The sequence below is a fragment of the Balaenoptera ricei genome, chromosome 16 (genome assembly GCF_028023285.1).
Source record: "Balaenoptera ricei isolate mBalRic1 chromosome 16, mBalRic1.hap2, whole genome shotgun sequence".
Lineage (NCBI taxonomy): Eukaryota > Metazoa > Chordata > Mammalia > Artiodactyla > Balaenopteridae > Balaenoptera > Balaenoptera ricei.
The window spans coordinates 17,751,909-17,767,589 of record NC_082654.1 but is presented as its reverse complement, the minus strand read 5'-3'; the positions used below and the strand labels follow the sequence as shown (position 1 = coordinate 17,767,589).

Genomic DNA, 15,681 nt, shown 5'->3' with positions numbered 1-15,681 from the left:
ATATTGGCCCTCATGAAAGGATTTCTTTTTTAATCTTTTTTTTTTTTTTTTTTTTTTTTTTTTACAGTAGGTCCTTGTTGGTTATCTCTTTTAAATATAGCAGTGTTTACATGTCAATCCCAAACTTGGAAGTGTTTCTCCCTCATTCCCTCCAGGTCATCTCCCACCATACTACGTACGGCCTTTCCCGCTCTGAACCGTAACTGCTTCCCTTACAACTGATATGCCCTAAAGAAACCTGGATTCTGCTACCAATCCACTACTTACCCATCTTTCATGTGTTTTCAGAGTAGCCTAACCTCACCCCTACCTGTCATGCAATGTCCCAAACCCAGACCTGCTCTGCCGCCCCAGAAGCAGACCAGCAGCCAACGTTTCTTTAAAGTAATGGAAATTTTCATCCTGTACACAAGGCACTGTTTGCCGTGTTATTCCCACTTGCTTAAAATAGACTTCAGAATATTCTGGTTTTGTTATATTTCCCACAGTTTTCTTATATTAAGAAATGATGGGTTTATTGAAATATTTGTAATACAAAACAGAAGAACCTACACATTTAAAAAATATTAATTTCATATTTCTTATTGAATATCTTGACACTTCTGCAAGGTATAGAGCACAAAATAAAACTCCCTGTTAAGCCTCATAATCTACTGAACCATTGTTAACACTTGAGAATGCATTCTCCCCGCCTTTTTCTATGCATATTTTACCTACAAACAATTGAATATTTCATTGGCATTTTAAGTTTTAGAAACTTGTCTGTGATTCCTGTTACGCCAAATAAAATGTTTTAAGTTACTCTCCTCGTTTGGCAGGTTATGTATTTTAACACAAAGAATATAGAGTCTGCCAGAATTATTTATCTCGGTTTAGCTTATAAAAGTCTGTTTGGTTCACATTTTTGCCTTTTTTTTTTCTACCGTCAGCTGTAAAACATCAGACCAGAATTAGCAGCTGTAGTCCTGGTTGCACTTTATTAAGTTTATGGTGGACTTTTTCAACCCTGTTCCCGGTGAAGTTTATTTAGGTAAAAGGTTGATAACATTCTTCACCCCAAAGTTTTTTTCTTTCTTTCCCGTTAAGACAGTTCTTTCCAGGGACTTCCCTGGTGGTCTAGTGGTTAAGACCCCACCCTTCCACTGCAGGGGGCACAGGTTCGATCCCTGGTCAGGGAACTAAGATCCCACATGCCGTGCAGTGCGGCCAAAAAGAAATAAAATTAAAAAGACAGTTCTTTCCTGATAACATTCAAGAGGTTAAACATGAAGTCATTACTTCTCTCTCATATAAACGTCTAGACCCATCCTTCCACTGTGTTAAGCCAGGTTTATAAAATATGTAATCTCACATGCAAAATAGAATAATTCTGTAGTATGTGTGTACAGTATGTGTCGTACTGTGGGTTTGTTGAAATACAAAAGAACCCAGAAACATTTGTATTTTTAAAAAGACTGGGCCTCCACCATACCCTGATGTGCAGAATTCATAATTTATGCTTGAACATATTTAAATAACTGGAGTAACAGGTCTAGGTAAACAAGTTACATTAATTACAAGAGTTAACGTGAGCATGAGAATATCTGTGTTAATGCTTCATTTTTTTCAAGTAAGACTCTGTGCATTCCTTACCCAGAGGACTATTTTCCCGAAAGTGGTAAAAATGCAAACACTCATCTCTAATATTTTATGCCATGTCAGCTACATCATTGATAGGATTCTTTGTTTTAGTTATTCTTCTTACCAGAGATAAGATCTAAAGGATGTATTCTGCATACTAACTGAAGCATTATGCAGTACTTCTGCTAGAAAAGTCACTGAATATTCCAAGTAAGAATTAAAGGAAATTTTGCATGACATGGCATATTTAAAATATTTCCACCATTTGGTGATCTAGTTTTTGATGGCCAAATATACCAATAAGTGTTACTCATCATATTTATACAAAAGTCATGTTGTGTATATAGGTATTCATTTTGTAGCCTTTCCCACTTAGCAATTTACTGTGAACGTCTCCCCTTGACATGAAATATTCTCCTAAACGGATGTTTCTTACACAGTTTCCCTCATGGGACTGCAAAGAACAATTCTTAATTTGTGGGTAGAAATCCAGAGCTCGCAAGTTTGTGCCGTCCCCATGGTTGACCCCATTGTTTCTAAACCGTGGGCTTGCTGGCCCTCAAATTTCTGTAGTAGGTTTTCTTTGGGATTAGCTTTGGGGGGTGAGGGAGGTAGATGAGAGGATCTACCATCACGTTCCTGATTAGACCACCTTCTCTCCAGCATATTTTCTCCTTTGGCTCTATCACCTTCCTCCTTTTAAGTTCCTGCCTGGGACTTCCCTGGTGGTCCAGTGGTCAAGACTCTGCCCTTTCAATGCAGGGGGCATGGGTTCGATCCCTAGTCGGGGAACTGAGATCCCGCATGCCACATGGCATGGCTAAATAAATAAATAAATAAATAAATAAATAAATTCCTGATTATTCTTAGCCTTCATCTCCTTTTAGTCACCAGTAATTGCTTCCCTTTTGGAGGGCCTCCTCTTTTGTCAGCTTCTGGTTGCTTTGCTGACAAACACCTCAGAAAAGGGACCAAAAAATGGAGCCCTGTAGTTTTATAGGTAAAGAGTTCATGGATGAAGACTTTTTTTTTATCCTAGTTCCCAGTGCCCCTAACAGTGTCTATCTTCAGACAGAACTGTCCCTCGGTGCCTTGGGCAGGCTTCTGTGGTCCCTCTGTGTCCTTCCCAGCCACCCTGCCCTCTCGTCACCTGCATTACAGCCAGACCCAAATCCTTCCTGCTCCCCAGACATGCCTCATGCTCTTCCCTGGCTCCTGTGCATCCTCCTGCCTGGACGTTTACCGTCCCATCTCCCCCTTCAAAATCCCACCCATCTTTCAGCATCTTGGCTCCATGCTGCATCCTCAAAGAAAGCAGGTTGTGTTTTCTGGATCCGTTCAACAAGAGGGGCTCCACGTTGCTTTAATTGTACTGCCCCTGTGGATGTATCTACATAGTATGCCTGTGTTTTACTTCCGTCAGTGCCTGTCGCATTCACCCTACCACACGGTAACTCCTTGAGAGCAAGAGCAGAGCTCTCATGTATGACTCTCAAAGTACTGGACACAGTTGCCTGCACATAGAAGATGCTTGGTAACCACTGGCCCAGGAGAATTTTTAAACCTCTGATTTGAAACTATCAATTCTCTTCCAGTTAATGTCTTTAAATTTTATTTATTTAGTGATATTGCAGAGTAAGTTTGGAGATCGCCGGTGGCTTATATAAAAGCACGGAATGACCTATCTTGGTTATGTCTTTAAGCAATGCCCAGAGAGAGGCCAGTTCCAAGTTGAGATACACTCTCAGCTCGTGCCGTTGCCTGTTGATTTTTTTCCAGGCCAGTAACATAACTTACCTTGGAGAGTCTTGAGCTGTACACCTTAGCTCTGATTTCCAGAATCTTCCTCAGCTTTGTTAGTCATTCCGCGTTGTTGTTCTTTTGTGTGTATGAGCATGGGGACCTTGGCTTTTGGAATAATATTGCATTGCAAATCAACTTCTGCCTCAAAAGAACTTTTCTTCCACAATTTTCTGCATTTCTGAACAGGTTACAAAATGTCACAATTCAGTAGGGCCAATTATTAGATTTTCATTTAATGGGCAGTTTTAATGTTCTCAGAGACTCTGAATAGTAATAGCATTTTAAACTACTGCATTCCATTTAAAGACTCACAACCACTTCTTCTCTCTTTGAGTGTACCTAGTTATATTTTTGGGTATCATTTAAATTCAGGCTCCCAATCTGTAGGAAAATCAATGAGTTAATGAATAGCCTCATTTTTTTAACTTTTCAAATATTTTATCCTAATTATAAGGCATATCTAGTGACATTAATTTGATGAAATCCCAAATCATCAGATTGTGCAGAATAGCCCTGACCATGGAGTAATTTAGAGCATTTTCAGTTTAACAAATGTACTGTTTTTTAGGACCAGATCATGGCTTTGCTTACTGTGAGAAAAACTTTCTACTGTTAAGGTCTGGAGTCCATGTCAGTGTAGGTCAAACTTTGTGCTTTTTTTTTTTTTTTAGTTGTTTGTTTACCATGTTTTATTTAACCTATTAAATGAAAAGCATTCCTGCTATAAATAATAATCACCCCTGATGTATCTATAGCACATTCTTCTTGCTAAATCACTCCCACATGCACTGTCCACCAGCTTGGTGAGCTTCAAGGTTACTCTCTGGCCATACAGTGAGTAAACGGCAAAGTCAAGTCCAAGACCAGTGACCTTCCACAAACAACTGGTGTGGTTCACGTAAGCCACCTCATATCCTGTGGGGAACAAGATGGGGAGTAAGCCAGCAAAGTGATGACTGTTTGAGTCATTTATTTTCTGCCATGTCGTTTACAGCTCATAGGCTGTCCTCTGGGACAACAACAGAAAATGAATTCTCCAAACTGATCGAGGCTACAGTTTGAGAGAAACCGACACAGCAGGCGTCATTTCAGTCCTTCCTACTATCCAGATGCCTCTTTGTGGTTCTCTGTTTTAATCCTTGTCCCTCTTTATCCTATTCAATTCTCTGTCCATTCTCCAGCTGAAGACATCTGACACTTACTCTCAGGGAAGTAGAAATCACTTACAAGCATCGCTTGATCAGTCCTCACAGCTGCCCAGTAAGATAAGTCCAATGTAGGGAATGGAAGCCCCTCACTACTCCTTCAACATTTGAATGAGTCACCAAATTAGTAACCAAACCTAAATCTCCTGGTTCCCAGGCTGCTTCTCTGTTTGTGACCTACCACCAGCCAGAAAGTGGTAGGTGTCACATTATATTATTATATCCAGTCAGCAACTTAAATTTATTTTTGCATACCTCCTTTGATTGGACCAATACAGAAGCAACATGTATTTTTAGTAAAAGCTCGTGGACTATGGAGTTACAAAAATCAAAGTCTTCCTGGAAATGCTCATCTTCTTAATGATTTCTCTGCTAGGCCCACAGTAGGACTCAGTAACTATCTGTGGACTAAATGATATAATCCACCTTAATGATATAAATCCAACTAAAGGTATAATCCAGAGGGGAAGAAAGGAAAAAGAATAAATGGCGTGGAGATGTGAAACTGAGCAGAGAGGCACTTCCCTTTCTAAAGAAGCTGTGCTTAGTGCAACACGTGGCCTATAAAGAAAATCTGGCATCGGGACAGGCTTGCCCCGCCCTGATTTTCCACTCGCATTTCACTTCCACCCCTCCCTCCCGCAAACATGAACTGATTTCCTTCTGCTGCTAATGAAGACTGCTGCCAGGTCAAGGGATTTTGATTACACAGCATCTCATTGTGCTGTATGCAGATTTAATGGATTCAGACCATCAGGATGTGCTCTCCTTTTGTTATTTTTAAATTTGGGGTGACAGATGTTGAGCACCTTGAAAATTCAGTGGAGCAAAAGGTGCATCTAAGATGAGGAGGCCTCTACAACCACGCCCAGACTGCGAGGGACACATTCCAGTCAACTCAGGAGTTTAGTTCCACTGAACTCCTATCTTGTGTTCGTGATACGGGACCCGTGTCCTAGCTCCAGGGAACCTCTTTCCATGTCTACCTGACACTGCCTGGAATGGCCCCCCCTGCCCATCCCATTCTGAACCTCTGGGTGTGGAGGCTGAGCTCATGGTCCACTTGGATGACCCCTCCCTCCCCAGTTCCTAGCTCTCTCTGACCACTGCGCTGCACTCACCAGCCCAGTAGAGTAATAGTGCTCACTTATTTCTTAAGCCTCTTAGGAACCTAGAGACCAGGGCTTTCCTTCTCAGTTTCAGAACTGGAGAACCTTGAGTATGATTTCTTTTTTTTTTTTTTAATTTATTTATTTTTGGCTGCGTTGGGTCTTTGTTGCTGCATGCGGGCTTTCTCTAGTTGCGTCGAGTGGGGGCTGCTCCTCGTTGCGGCACGCAGGCTTCTCATTGCGGTACGCAGGCTTCTCATTGCGGTGGCTTCTCTTGTTGCGAAGCATGGTCTCTAGGCCCGCAGGCTTCAGTAGTTGCAGCACGTGGGCTCAGTAGTTGTGGCGCATGGGCTTAGTTGGTCTGCGGCACGTGGGATCTTCCCCGACCAGGGATCGAACCCGCGTCCCCTGCATTGGCAGGTGGATTCTTAACCACTGCACCACCAGGGAAGTCCCGCATATGATTTCTTAATCATCGTTATTGTCATGATTGCTGTTGTCATCTTAATTGCCATTTATTTTAAGAGCACTGAAATGCTAAGTGCTGTATAATCATTATCTCATTTCATTTCATTTAACCCTCAGAGCAAACCTGTAAGGGAGGCATTATTATTTTCTTTTACAGATGAGGAAACTGAGGCTTAGCAAAGTTCAGTCACTTGCTCAAAGTCACACAACTATCAAGTCTCAGCCAGGATTGCAGCCAGTCACGTCCATCAGCCTTAAGAACTCAGCTCTCCTTGTCTGAAACCTGATACCAGCTGGGTTCTCATCCTGCAGTCAGCCTCCAAGGAACCTAAGTAACTATATGTGGACAAAGTGAAACGTCTATTTACAAATCAGACTATGCTTCTATTAATATGTTTCATTTAGAGTATCGATGATGTTTTCAGTGATAAACCAGGAGTCAGATTTTTAAGGAAATATCTAAGCATATTTACCAGCTTCTTTCACCTTAAATGGGGAAAAAAATGCTACAGTAGTCCTGAACAACTCATGTCTATATGCCAAGGTTGGCATATGAAATAATTTCCTAAGAGGTTGCTACCCTAAGACAAGAGGCAAAATGGCAAAAGAGGTCTTTGATGCTCTCCATGTTTTGTGGCGCCCAGCCCTTTTCTTCCATTCTTTCCTGCCCACCCCACCCCAGCACCTTTGTCACCTCTGATGGTCTAATTCTCCTCGCTGTAACCCCACCCGGGCCGGTCTGTCCCAAAAATGCAGTCCCCAGTGGAAACAGCCCATGAAAGACAATCTCCAGGGAAAGCAGTCTGAGGAAGATAAATTACACTAAGACTTAATCTTGGGACATAACTGAGTTTTGTAAGAGTAGAAACGGAGACAGGTAATGTTATGAACTCTGGACTTTTACCTCTGCTTAGGACAACCCACTGGTTTCCATGCTGTCTTGGATCTCTGCCCAAATCCCCCCTCATCACTCTGTGCCTTTCCCCTGCTTCATTTTTCTTCATAGCACATGTCACTCCCTGGAATTGCTTTATATACTTCCTGGTTTATTAGCATCTACGTCTATAGAAAGTAAGCTCCGTGAGAGCAGGAACTTTGCTTTGCTTGTTGCTATAACCCTAGCATCTGCAAGAGGGCCTGGCACATAGTAGGTGCTGAATAAATATTTATCGGGTGAAGGGATCAGCCACTTGTCATGCCTCTTCTGAGCAGGGCAGCTTTTACTTTTACCCGGTTTTTGTCCAAAAGAACAAATTTAAGTAGCTATCAAACTCATGGTTTTACTGTTATTATTGCTTGAGAGGAGGTGAATTTTTTTCTTTAAAAGGCCAATTTCAACTTGACGTACAGAAAACAGTTAAGTAAATACTAGCTCAGATGGTGCTCAGGTGCAGTAAAGTCAGGAAAATGGTATCTGAGTGTCTGGCAAACACTACGAGATCAGAAAATATTAGTGGACATCCTTCATGTGAGTAAAAAATTGTATTGATCTACATAATTCATCTTGAAATAATTATGAGCCAATTTTTCAATCTCACATGATGTACACTGTGTTCATGGTTCTCTTAGAATTATCCTTGGCTTTGGGAATTATAAGTAATGTACATAAAATTAAATCCAAAACATATCCACATTTGAGTTCAAATATTTCCTCTTTTAAAGTGTAACCGTGACTTTGAAGTTGGGTTAAACCACAGGTGTGTATTTTTCTTCTATTCAGCTTCAATGATACCTGGTAATTTGGCATGTAATGATGGGGTAGGCTCAAGGATGTTCAAGAACAAATTGTACCATATTGTTAAGTTCTCCCTAATCTTACAAAAATGAACCACCACAAATTACTGAATTTTAATATCTCCTGAAACTCTCCCAGCAAAAAGAAGGAAGATACACTAATGACTAATTTAAATGCTAAAAAGACGGGGAGGGGTTGAAAGATAATCCCAAGTAAACCAAATTAGCTTACCTATCATTATGATTATTTTTAAATCACAGCGTTTCATGGAAAATGCGTTTTTGTGGTGCCGGGTTTCAGGAATACCCTTTGTTAAAACCTTTGTAAATGAAGTTATAAAATTGGGACTAGTGGATGGGGCAGGTGATTGGACAGGGGGACAATAAATAGTGGGGTTGAAATCCTCTCGTTAATAAAAATATTGGTTTCCATATGTTAAGAAAAAACATCTCACGCTCTCCGTCTAGACCTCTAGACCAGTAGTCAGTGAGCCTGTGTACTTCTGTTTCCCCGCCAGATATTTGTTCCTGTCTGAAAGACATTTTATGATATTTATTTGATGACACACACCTGCTGGGTAGATGAAAAGCTACTGCTCCTGAGGATGACCTACTTCAAGCTTCTGAGGACTTTGGCAGGTTGTCCTGCCACATCATTTGAGCCCATCTTGATGTCGCCTGTTGAACATATGTAAGACGAGTGCATTTGCAGACTTGTCGGAGGCAGAGTTGCGAACCCCAGGGAAGCGGTTTCAGAGTCAGTAATGACTTTGTAAGTGTACTGAGACAGGGAAGACACATGCTTTACCAAACCCGCCTCCAGCATAGGAAGTGCCGCTCTCAGCACTCGGGATGGGGATTGGCCCAGAAACCTGCCCCCGTGGAGTGGACCGTCTGGAAAGGGGATCTTACAGGAATCCATGTAATGTGGTCCAAGGTAAAGAGATGGACCCCAGGTGGGAGGTAGGGAGAATGAGGATCCAAGGTGACATGAAAGAAATTCTGATGCAGTGTTTTCCTGGGAGTTCACAGGACAGAGAGAGATTTCTAGTTGAGATCAGGGAAGAGCATGGAGACACTGTCATCAGATTCGTCCTTTGAAGCCAACTTGTCTTTACATGTTAATTTCCACAAACATTAATTGAGCACCAGCTATTGTGACGAGGCAGACCTTAGGCCGAAAGATACAAATATAAATAATTTATATCCATCTCTCAGTGTACACAGTGTAGTAAGAAAGCATACCTAAACAGGAATTTTATTATAAATGGAAATAGAACAAGGAGTTCTTAGCCCTGTCGGCCTTCCTGGGCTTGGTGATGCCCAACCTGAGATCTGCAGAGTAAGCGCAAGTTAGCCAAAGAAGAGAAAACGGGGAAATGGAGGCATGAAAATGATACGTTGTGCTCGGAAGCGACACACTGTTCGGTTTTACTGACTAGTGAAAAAGGTGAGGTGGGAATCAGTGGGTCCCTTAGAGGGGCTGTAGCTTCCCTACGCATCTCATGAGCCCCTTGCCACCACTGCCCGAGTAAGCGGACTGCCCCTGCCATGTAAATGCAGCTTCAGAGCAGGTTCCCTCCTACCCTTTGCTGCCCTAAGCTCCCCCGCATGGAAAATCCAGAGATTCCACGAAGAGGGGCCATTGACCCACTGCTGAGGAGTTATAAGCTCTGAATCATGAGTGAGTTGGGGTTTTACCTGGTGATTTAGAAGGAGTCTTTCTCCATTACATTTTTTTTTTTTTTTTTTTTTTTTTTTTTCATTCTTGGCTGTGCTGGGTCCCTGCTGCGGTGCGCAGGCCTCTCACCGCGGTGGCTTCTCGTTGCGGAGCACGGGCTCTAGGCATGCGGGCCCCAGCAGCTGCAGCACACGGGCTCCAGAACGCAGGCTCAGTAGTTGTGGCGCACGGGGCTTAGTTGCTCCGTGGCACGCGGGATCCTCCCGGACCAGGGCTCGAACCCGTGTCCCCTGCATTGGCAGGCAGACTCCCAGCCGCTGCGCCACCAGGGAAGCCCTCTCCATTACTTTTATCTGCGTGTCTACAGCTCATGGTTTGAAAGCCTTGGCTCCAAATGACATATGCCCTTGGTGTTATTTATATGACTCGCCTTTCGGGTCTCCTTTCCTGCTCTTCCAGTTACCTGTTGCTGTGTAACGAGTCACCCCAAAAGGGAACGGCTTAGAACAACAATTGTCATCTCTCACAATTTCTGTGGGTCAGGAGTGGAGGAGCAGCTTGGCTGGGTATTCTGGCTCGGGACCTCTCATGAGGTTACCTTCAGATCAAGCCCGGAACTGGAACAGTTGGGAAGAGATAGGATTCAGCAGTAGCTAGAGCCTGGCTGGGACTTTCTCCTGTTATCGCTTTATTAATCTTTCCATGTAGTCTGTCTACGTGAGCTGGTCTGGGCTTCCTTACAGCGTGGAGCCTCAGACTTGCCAGCTTAGACACCCCAAAGATGAGCCCCAAGAGCAAGACTGGCAGAAGCTGTGTGGCCTTTCTGAAACCTAGCCTAGGAAGTCACACAGTGTCACCTCTGCTGCATTTTCTTCCTCAAGACGGTCACAAGGGCCCATCAGGTTTCGATGGGAAGGGACATAGACTCCGCCTCTTGAGGCAGGGGTGTCACGGTTGTGGAAAATCAGTGGGATGGGAATATTTTGTCGCCAATTTAGGAAAATATAATGTGCCGCACACCCTCCAAGAACATTTTCCTCTGCTCACGCAATCCTTTAAATTACCTAAATATTAATTCACTCATTTTGCTGTTGCCCGAAAGCTTTCTAGTTCCCTTTCCACACCAGAATCCAAGGCTTCAGTGCACACACAAGAACCAAAACACCTCCATTGTCTGAATGAGAGTCAGTCACTCTAGTGTGTGGTGTTCCCCTTATGATGATAACACTTTATAAGCATATATACCCTGTTGCCCCATCTTCAAGAAAGCTATACCTCAATCAGGCACTCGTTTTGTTTGTTTTTTTAATTTATTTTTTATTGAAGTATGGTTGATTTACAATGTTGTGTTAGTTTCTGGTGTACAGCAAAGTGACTCAGTTATGCATTTTTTTTTCACATTCTTTTCCATTATGGTTTACTATAGGATACTGAATATAGTTCCCTGTGCTCTACAGTAGGACCTTATTGTTCATCCATCCTGTATATGATAGTTTGCATCTGCTGATCCCAGCCTCCCACTCCATCCCTCTCCCCCACCACCACCCCCCATTTGGCAACCACAAGTCTGTTCTCTACGTCTGTGTGTGTGTTCCTGTTTTGTAAATAGTTCATATGTGTCATATTCTAGATTCCACTTATAAGTGATATCATATGGTATTTGTCTTTCTCTTTCTGACTTACTTCACTTAGTATGATAATCTCCAGGTCCATCCATGTTGCTGCAAATGGTATCATTTCATTCTTTTTAATCAGGCACTGTTAAATCCAAATATTGCTCATATCTTTCCCTGAGAGGCCCCTTTTTATCTAACCACAGCAAACTTGAGCCTCAGGAGTGAATGATTTCAAATCTGTCTTTTTATTTGCCATTCACTGGATAGATTGATGGTGCTCTTACAACAGGGTTGGTCAGTAGCATTTTGTGGCGTACAGGATATCTCCGGGAGTAAAAAAAGAAAAAAGTTTTTAAAAAAAGGGCCCAGACTTTGAGCTTAAGGAACTTTAAAAACTGAAGCATTAGCATGTTCTTGGTAGGAAACTTTCTGATGTAAAGTTAAACTATTGATGTAAATTTTACATTTTTAAATAAGTACTATTGCAAGTGTGCTATCTTAATGAGGACTTTTAGATTTTACACATATATAGTGAACAGAAGTTGAGTTCTTTAAATATTTTCTGTTAAAAATCTATGATACATGAGCAATGGATTGGAGGGGTTTTTTCACCCTTGGATAACCTAGAAAAGAATATAGCTCTATTTTAAAATCCCTTCCAGTTCAAGAGTTATCCAAGCAAACAGTATTGACCAAGGTGTTGAATGCACCAGTAATAATAATGCTAGCCTTTCATAAAGCTAAGTAATCAGGAATAATGCTGAAAATAAGAAGACAGTCATTTATTTACTCTATTTGGCATTGTTAGTACTAATAATGCATTTCAACACAGTGGAATTGCTAGATGATGCTTTTGTGACTTTTATGCAGGTTATTGTTATTTAAATGAACAGTCGACTGCACTGTAATGAAGAAATGCGTGCTTTTCCCAACTCAGTTATCAACCAGGATTCTAGGAAAATGAGAATTTGTGTCGGCCTTCATTCACAGAGCAAACTGGAGGTCACTGTTTTCAATACGAACCTTTTTTTAGCTTTTCAGCAGTGAATAATTAGAAGCTGCTGCTTCTGAAATTACCTGTATTCACTGTAGAGAAGGAAAGACTTTTATCTTCCACGATGAAATACATTTTCTCATTCAAATTTCATCATTCTTTTTTTAAATGGCATTTTACACCGCTGAGTCAATCCTGGGTAGCATAAAATAAAAGAAGTAGATTTTGTGTGCTACTGTAGCCTTGTTTATTCAATTTACTTCCTTAAATTTCAGCTCCGCCTTGAAAAATGATCCAAATGCAAAAATGGGTTTAAAGCAGTTGAATATATACAGCAGTTATCCACGTAGAATACTATTATACAAACACATGTGTTTTTTGCACTTTGATTTAAATTGAGTTGATCCTTGATCCTTATAATTTAATGATTATGTGCTTCTGAGTTTTTAACAGCTTTGTTGAGATACAGTTTACATATTATACAATTCACACATTTAAAGTGCACAATTCAATGGCTTTTAGTATATTCGCTGAGTTGCGCAACCATCACCACAATCAATTTTAGAACATTTTCATCACCCCAAAAAGAAATCTGGTACCCATTAGCAGTCATTCCCCATGTCCCACTAGCCCGTGACAACCACTAAACAACTTTTCTGTCTCTATGGATTTGCCTATTCTGGACATTTCATATAAATGAAATCATATAATATGTGGTCTTTTGTTTTGGGCTTCCTTCACTTAGCATAAGGTTTTCAAGTTTCATCTATGTTGTAGCATGTATCAGTACTTCATATCTTTTTGTTGCCTACTAATATTCCATTGTATGGATATACAAATTTTATTTATCCATTTATTAATTGGTAAACATTTAGGTTTCGATTTTTTGGCTACTATGACTAATGCTGCTGTAAACATTCACCTAAAAGTTTTTGTGTGGACATATGTTTTCATTTCTCCTGGCTGTATACTTAGGAGTAGAATTGCTGGGTCATATGGTAACTCTAAGATTAACTTTTGAAAAAGTGCCAAATGGGGCTTCCCTGGTGGCACAGTGGTTAAGAATCCGCCTGCCAATGCAGGGGACACGGGTTCGAGACCTGGTCCGGGAAGATCCCACATGCCGCGGAGCAACTAAGCCCATGTGCCACAACTACTGAGCCTGCGCTCTAGATCCCACGAGCCACAACTATTGAAGCCCGCACGCCTAGAGCCCGTGCTCCTCAACAAGAGAAAGCCCCGCTCGCCGCAACTAGAGAAAGCCCGCATGCAGCAGCAAAGACCCAACGCAGCCAAAAATAAAAAAATTAAAAAAAAAAAAAAAAAAGTGCCAAACTGTTTTCTAAAGTGATTGGACTGTTTTATATTCCCACCAGCAATGTATAGGGCTTCCAATTTCTTCACATCTTCCCCAACACTTGTTATTGTCTGTCTTTTTGATTACAGGCATCCCAGTGGGTGTGAGGAACTATCTCATTGTGATTTTGATTTGCATTTCCCAAATGGCTAAGATGTTGAGCCTCTTTTTATGTGCTTATTGGCCATTTGTATTTCTTCTTTGGAGAAATATCTGTTTTTATTGAGTGTTTTAAAATTCTGTTACCTCACCTTAGGAATGTGGCTAGCAGAACTAAGTTGGAAATAAATGTATCTTCCTAAAGGGAGTAATTTTCAAAACAAATTTACAGATTGAAGACATTGTTTTTACAATGATAGTATTTCCGGATTATAGAAGAATTGAATTGCTCTCAGGAATCAGTTTACTTCTGATACTTTTTTCAATTTGATTAGCAATATATCAGATATTGGTGGTCCCAGAGTCATACCTAGAAAATGGCTTAAAGATCAGTTTGTCCAATTAACTCATTTTACAAATTAGGAAACTGAGAGCCTAAGAGGTGAAATATGTGGGTCACAGAGAATTAATGATAGATTTAGAACTCTATCCAGGTGGAATCCAGATAACTGAACATCTCTATTTAATTTAGAGAGAAAATAATGCACTTTTCAAATGGGTTCTTACTGATTAAAAAAAAAAAAATGGTGAACTGCTCTGCAATTAGAATCCACAATATTTATTTTTGGGTATTTAACACATACTATTTCATTTTATCCTCATAGTAGCACATGTAAGATTAATATTATTTTTCTGTCCTATTGTGTGTAGGGAAGCAGGTTAGCTAGCTTGTTGAATGGCAGCTACATAGTAAATGGCAGACTCTAACCCAGACTTTCTGATTCCAAGTTCATGGTTTTGTTTCCTCTGGTCTTTACAAAAAGACAGCATCAGCACATTGTTACCCATGCCATCTTGCGAGCCTTTTGTTTCTGGTCACTAAATCACTGACACAAGTAACCGATAGGTGGCATCATGGAGCATCATTTCCCACCACTAATATAGTTATTCAGCAGCACTAATATACCTAACTTTGGAAATAGAATGTAAGTTTCAAGTGACAGAAGGATTGTTTGAGTATAAAAATACAGTACCTGAAAGGCTCTACTAATATAATAACATATTTCTGGAGTCCTTTTCAGTTGCAAAGCTCTTGGCTTACACTTTTGATTTGGTATTTACAATTATGCAAGACCACTTTTTCTGTTTTGACAGATTTGTCATATTCATGATGACACTAAGGCCTGAAGGGCTTTAGTTGCTGCAATCATAATGTCTCAGGCAGAGCTACATCTCAGATCCAGGTCTCTTAGCTCCTGTGTAGCCCTGTGTTCTCTCCAGTGTACCATGCTCCGCCTTAATGATGTGCTGAAGGACACTCATTTGAAAGAAGAGGAGACTTTACGCCATTATTCCAGGCAACAACAGAGCTATGAACAAGTAGAAGTTATAGGGAGGCAATTTTGAGGCCGTATAAAGAAGACTTGATCTGCCCAACAATGCAGTGTGTTGTCTTGTGAAGGAGTGAGGTCTCTTGTCATTGAACTGTTCAAGCTAGGGCTGGATGACCATCTGGGAGGATGCTCTAAAAGGGGTTTCTGCATTGTGTTTGTGTGTGTGTTTGTGTGTGTGTGAGTGTGTGTGTTACTGTTGTCAAGAGAAATGAGAAGGCACTTACGGTCCCTTCCAACTGTGAGATTGTGGGTCTTTGTTCTTAGTTAAGAGAATAAGCTGGTTTAAGAGGTCCTCTGTATCCTTACTGAAGAAAGAAACTTTGAGAAACTCTTGTCCTGCACAGTTAAAGGTACAGGGTTTTCTGTTTAAAAGAGAGTAGCCAAATTTATCAGCTTGAATTACTAGTTTCCAAATGGTTAGAACAGCAGTTCCCGTGTATGTTTATATACACTCTGCACAGCAAAGGTTCCATATTCAAATAAGTTTAAATACAAGCCTTTAATATGTCATTGTCCTTTGTGATTATCGAAGAGGGAGAGAAAGTGTGCAGCAGTGTCAATTTTATTTTTTATTTTCACAAAGCCCTTCAGAAACGTGTTT

General features: G+C 41.0%; 1 protein-coding gene across 12 annotated transcripts in view; it reads left to right on the top strand.

The window, feature by feature from the left end:
* VTI1A (vesicle transport through interaction with t-SNAREs 1A) overlaps positions 1 to 15,681 on the top strand; it is a 415,946-nt gene that overhangs the window by 240,038 nt on the left and 160,227 nt on the right. For 3 of the 12 annotated variants that reach the window (XM_059899433.1, XM_059899424.1, XM_059899435.1), the window contains one exon: positions 6,363 to 8,340. The exons of the other annotated variants lie outside the window; for them this stretch is intronic. In XM_059899433.1, the coding sequence (XP_059755416.1) occupies positions 6,363 to 6,366 (4 nt within the window). In that variant the 3' untranslated portion in view covers positions 6,367 to 8,340. Of the gene's footprint in view, positions 1 to 6,362; positions 8,341 to 15,681 lie in introns of those variants that run through there. 12 annotated transcript variants of the gene reach the window in all.